This window comes from Rhinoderma darwinii, chromosome 5 (genome assembly GCF_050947455.1).
Source record: "Rhinoderma darwinii isolate aRhiDar2 chromosome 5, aRhiDar2.hap1, whole genome shotgun sequence".
NCBI lineage: Eukaryota > Metazoa > Chordata > Amphibia > Anura > Rhinodermatidae > Rhinoderma > Rhinoderma darwinii.
Genome location: NC_134691.1, coordinates 317,261,860 through 317,268,175, shown reverse-complemented (window position 1 = coordinate 317,268,175; position 6,316 = coordinate 317,261,860). Strand labels below are relative to the sequence as shown.

General features: G+C 44.0%; 1 protein-coding gene across 1 annotated transcript in view; it reads left to right on the top strand.

The window, feature by feature from the left end:
* The first annotated feature begins 2,427 nt into the window (after positions 1–2,427).
* The window catches only part of YME1L1 (YME1 like 1 ATPase), a 33,272-nt gene continuing 29,383 nt past the window's right edge, over positions 2,428–6,316 (top strand). The window contains exon 1 of the mRNA XM_075827513.1: positions 2,428–2,582. Coding sequence (XP_075683628.1) covers positions 2,550–2,582 — 33 coding nt within the window. The 5' untranslated portion in view covers positions 2,428–2,549. The remainder of the gene's footprint in view (positions 2,583–6,316) is intronic.

Below are 6,316 nucleotides of genomic sequence, written 5' to 3'. Positions count from 1 at the left end.
AAATTCTAGCATTCTGTCAGGGATGACGAAAAGAAGATAGGGACCAATCACTGTAAAAAGTTATTTTAACCACGCCTTTGTATGACATTTAACCCGGCGGGTGGCGGCCATGTTTACTCAGGGCAAAAGCCCATATGTTTGTTTTCGAAAATTGTTCAAGTTCCTACTTGATCATATGACAGTTTTTCCACAACAAGCTGAACATTAGTCCACAGCTCAAAGCTATGTGCAATATGCCAGCCTGACTTGCTGAACATTTGCTTGTATTCCAGGCAATTGTTTATACTCCAGGCAATTGCTTATACAACAATTGCGTAATATTATTTACCTCTTACATTAGACCATGTTACCAATGAGAAAACACTACTTTCCTTTATCTGATTTACAAAGCAGGAGGCATCTCTTGGCATTTTGATTTCCCCAAATCTGCTCTCTCCCCCTTTACCTGGACCCCCTCCCCTCATAAAGTTATTGATTGGAGTACGAGAAGTACATTAGGGAATTGCTGCATATGTAATTTCCTTGACGACCTATTTTGCTTCTAAGACTGATCAAAAGTGATCGTCTGAAGGTGATAAATGCTTCGTGCAAAGGAGGAAAATTATTGCTTCTATTGGTTGGAAAACGGTTGCACAGGATAAGAAGCAGCGCCACACCTATCCATGGGTGCTGCCTGGTATTGCAGCTTTGGTTCCATTGAAGTGAATATCCAGGCTGAGCTGCGATATCACAAAACTGTGGACAGGTGTTTTTGATTTTTTTGGAAGGAAGCAGCCACGTTTCCATAATCCTGAATAACCCCATTCAAAGGGGGTTTCCACAAAATACCTTGATGTTGAGAATCAAATAAAGGGGACCTAACACTCTCCCCTAATGCATGTGAGATCCCTGGATATTCTTGGATTGTATTCCTCTGGTTAGACATGGTGGACCACCTGTAGAACAGTTTGTGGAGAGTATGACAAAGTCTTCACGGGGAAGCCCTTCTCAATACACACGTTACCAACATCTCAACAGCGTCACCCACCTTGATATCGCTGGTCGTTTTTGCAGTGAAATAAAATACTGCTTATGAATTGGAGGTGAACCGGACTAGATTTCTCGGAGGTCTGGCTCCGTCGGTGCTTGATGAACTTCTATCTTGCTAGATATTTAGTCCTGTTGGTATAATTGTAACCAACACATCCCAAGGGGATTGGTTTCTTTCTGTGGCCCACCTGTCCCCCCTTGCCCGCTTTCCATGAACCTCCAGTCTTCCCGACACCTCTGTTGCCTATTCCACTCTCCATTGTACTCTTTTGGCGTTACTTGGTCCTTTCTCTTCTTTACCCTCCCTTCTTTCTGTTTGGCTATTAGACACATTTTTGGGGATACCTCTAGCACCTTGGTTTGCTGTTATTACCACTGGAGATCTGGGTGTTGTCATCACAATATGGAGGATGCTTCAATGCCGCCATATTATGGCCATATGAAACTGTCCTACATTACAAGTCACATTCCATGCTCCCCAAAAGCACACCCCTATTTACCTGGGAAACCTGGCCAATGTTTTTGGGTGAAAAAGGTGGCAACCCTTAATGTTGCCCAGGAGATTACATCTTTTCCGGGTCGGGGGGGGGGGGGTGAGGGTGTCTCTACTTTTTTTGGAAGTCTTCCAGACATTTCGGGAGAGTTGGCCTTTGACCCTTTCACACTGCATTTAATAGTCCTCGTTTAACGTATACCATTATAGTCTATGGGTGACGCACACCATCCATTTATTGATTCCGTCACCCATAGGCTATGATGGATACGTCATGAAAAGCTATTGAAAAGCCAATAACATATCCGTTAAACAGATGCTATACAGTGGCAACCGTCACCCATAGGCTACCATGTAAAAAAAACATATACATTTAACGTATACTTTTTTACTGGATGCCTCTGGATATAATAGCGTAGTCTACTACACTACTATATCCAATAAAAGAAATGGTATAACCAACATATACCGCTCGACCGAGGCTAAAAGAATGGTCTTTCGTTCTCCGTCCGTATAATGGGAGCTTGCGGGACGTTTGACGTATGCGGCGGGAGCTTTCCTGATGCATATGTTAAATGTCTAGCTAAAGCGCCGTGTGAAAGGTGCCATATGTATACCAACATTATGGCTAAAAAAATCTATAACTTGTTCCAAAAATACGTATATTATCTAAAAATATACAAGCAGTAATGGGCGAAATGTGAGGAGGAAATGACAATGTGGATGATTGTAATAATAATTTATCCTTATTTTTGTGCATTCTTCAATGTGCATTATTCTGACTATTACATATCAGTCACGTGACTGAATCTGGACAGTCTATATACCAACAACTAGGATACACACTTCAACTCTACAGTGCTGTCACCATGGTAACCGTATCTTAGAAAGATCCGGAAATGACGTAACCGACCCGGAAGTTCCTGGCTGCCGGGTTATCCGGGTCACCTTTGTTACATCAGGCTGGGTTACAGACAAGTGGCCGGAGATCCAGTAAACCGGGCTGAATTGCCGGTGTTCGGACACCATGTTCTCGTTTGGCAGTACGGTGCAGCCGCAGGTGAGTGACATCACGTGATAGCATCATGTGACCACGTCATGTTCTAGATGATACGTAGGCGCCGTGTCCAGCCTGTCTGATACAAGTGACGTAGTAGTATTGGGATGACATCACTGGTCATCCTTGGACTTGTAGTTTGTCAACAGCTGGACGGAAGTTATTACAAATCAATGTACGTCCATCTGTCATAGAAACGAGCAGTCCTGGACTCAATAGTTACTTGTGCCATGTGTTGTCCAGGGCATCAACTTTTTCTCTATGTGGAATGGGTCTTGGCTCTCATCGCCGAGTTGTTTACGTTGTGTGATGTTGGATCAAATGTCAGCCATAATTTTTGGAAGCGGTCGCAATACTGACCCGTTTATTTGCATACGTTTCGCTGCATGTGTAAATGTATAACGAAGAAAAATCGCATTAGTCCGGTGCATCATATTTAATGAATTTTGACGTCTAGGAAACATTTTGACAAACTTCCTTTTAGCCCAATACTAAGGGGTGTGGCCAGATAGTCGCATGTCCTGTGACGTGTTTATCGGTTTCGCCGTTCCCTAACATAAGTGACCGCCTAGACGTCTTCGTCTTTTCACACACAAGATCTGGTTCCGTAGTATTCACCGTGCCCGGCAAGCCTTTTTTTGAGACATTTTGACGATAGACCTGTTAAAACCCAGATGCACAGAGAGCGATTACTCTATGGAGGACATAAGTCTGATGTCTCTTTATCGTAGGCCTAATGTGGTGATTTTTGCGGTTAAGCAAAACCACGGATCCATTGTCTGTATTTGCGTTCCATTTGTCTGCAAAAAAATCATTCCGTAGTGCATCCTTGTATCATCCGTATTTATGGACCTGCAAAAAAAATGCAGGGATGGTCATGCCCGGCGGGCGAGTCCGTTCCACAAATACAGACCCTAAGGCCCCATGCACGCGACCGTAAAAATTCTCCGTAATTGTGGACTGTAATACGGTCCGCAATTACGGACCCGTTCAGTTCTATTGGCCGCGGACACATTTCCGTATCGCTACGGATGGATGTGTGTGCGCTGTAGAACTGTGCCGGGAATTTTGGAGCATGTCCGTTGTTTTCGTGTTTTACGGGCCGTTTTACTTTGTATGGGAGCACAGCCTGAAACTGCGGGCGGTCGTCAGCATCTGGCCGTGCCTGGAATCGCGGGCTGTGATTACGGGCACGGCCTCGTACATGGGGCCTAAAAGGACATGTCCTGAGTTTTTGTGGGCCCTGATTCACAGCCCCCACACGGTTCCATGAACATCACGGTCGTGTGCATGGGGCCATATAAATGAATGGGTCCGCGTTCATAAGGCCTTATATATAAATAAATATTTGACCCGTATTTACGAATAATAGAGGAATTATTTTGAATGATTTGTGCCAAATATAATTTTTTTTTTAACTCCTAAAATCATATCTACACCTGCTCATAAATTTTAATGAAATTTGTGCCTTTTTCCAGTCAGTTTATATAATAAATATGGCCTAAACGACATCTCCTTGGCCTCGTCCACTTTTCTACTCACGTTTTAAATTTGGCGAGTGACTAGACCGTTGCAAATTTTACCTCGTATACACGGAAAGTAGACCCATAACATAAAGCGAACGTAGCCTAATGCAGGGTCTGTCCAGGATTAGAAAAACATGGCTGTCTTCCTCCAAGGCTTTCCACAGGTTGTGTGGTATTGCAGCTCCACTCCAGTCATCTCAATACCAGACACAACTCCTGGACAGATGTGGTGCTGAAAAAAAATGGCCATGGTTTTCTAATCCTGGACACCCCCTTTAAATCTTAATGGATCGTGTGGGTTTGTATTATTCCATTGCTCCGCTGCATTTCTGCTGGTATTTGTGTATGACAGGAGGTAATGTGACAGTCGATCAGGTGATACGCTGTGTGACTGTGACCTTACCTCCTCTTGTGTTACATGTATATCTCTACTGTTTATTTCTATGTCAAATTTCTGGGATGTTGCGTAACCAGCGCCTATTCCATGAACGCCCGTGAGACAATAGATATTTGGTATGAAGCAATCACAAATAACTGCATGTTCTCTTAGACTTTTCCAATAATAATAATTAACAAGTCTTAATCGGTAGATAGTTAAAAAAGTAACTAAGCTTACATTTTTATTTTTTTTGACATGTCAGAAATTTTGATTGGTGGGGTCTGAGCACGGAGACCCCCACCGATCGCAAAAACAAACCGGCTGAATCGCTGTGCTGCTTTGTTTCTGATCGGCTTTCCTCGGAGCGGTGTACGGTCTCAATAGAAAGTCTATGAGCCCGTACACCACTGCAAAAAATAAAAACCTTATACTTACCCAGGAGTCTGTGTTTCTTCCTCCAGGCCGGCCTGCTGGGATGACGTTTCATCCTATGTGACCGTGGCAGCCAATCGCAGACTGTAGCTGCGGTCACATGCCATGAAACATCATCCCAGGAGGCTGGCCTGGATGACGTCAGAGGGCCGACCTCTTGGGATGACGCTGCATCCCATGTGACTGCCGCTGCAGCGGTCTCCTGGGATGAAACGTCATTAATTGCTGCAGTTTTCCGCTGCGGACGTTCCGGCCGAAAAACTGCACCACAATTTAGTGCAGTTTTCCGTCCGGAATTCCCTGTGGCGCACAGGGTGGAAACGCTGGGTGCTTTTACGCAGCATATCTACCCCGTGTGAACTCAACCTTAACCCCTTCAGGACCTAGCCTCTTTTGGCCTTCAGGACACGCCGATTTGTTTTTCAAATCTGACGTGTTACTTTGTGGTAATAACTTCGGAATTCTTTTACCTATCCAAGCGATTCTGAGATTGTTTTCTCGTGACATATTGTACTTTCTTAGTGAAAAAATGTGGTCGTTAAATTTAGTATTTATTTCTGAAAAACACCAAAATTTAGTGAAAATGTGCAAAAATTAGCATTTTTAAATGCTTGTAAGACAGATAGTAATATCACACAAAATAGTTACTTGTTAACATTTCCCATATGTCTACTTTGTGTTTGCATCGCTTTTTAAACGTCTTTTTATTTTTCTAGGACGTTACAAGGCTTAGAACTTTAGCAGCAATTTTTCTCATTATAAGGCCTCATGCACACGACCGTATTTTTGTCCACCCGTAAATACTGGCGTAAATACGGGTCCTTGGTCACACGTATTCAACCCGTACTTCACCAGTATTTACGGGCACGATTTTGGTTGCAAAATTACACTTCAGTAATCGGCGGCCCCTTCTCTCTATCAGTGCAGGATAGAGAGAAGGGACAGCCCTTTCTGTAATAAAAGTAAAAGAATTTCATACTTACCCGGCCGTTGTCTTGGTGACGCGTCCCTCTCTTGACATCCAGTCCGACCTCCCTGGATGACGCGGCAGTCCATGTGACCGCTGCAGCCTGTGATTGGCTGCAGCGGTCACATTGGGCTGTAACGTCATCCCAGGAGGCCGGACTGGAGGAAGAAGCAGGGAGTTCTAGGTAAGTATGAACGTTTTTTGTTTTTTTTGTTTTTTTTGTTTTTTTCACAGCTTTATCTATATTGTGATCGGTAGTCACTGTCCAGGGTGCTGAAACAGTTACTGACGATCGTTTAACTCTTTCAGCACCCTGGACAGTGGCTATTTACTGACGTCGCCTAGCAACGCTCCCGTAATTACGGGAGCACACACGTAGTCACCCGTAATTACGGGAGCCCCATAGACTTCTATGGACTGCCCATGCCGTAAT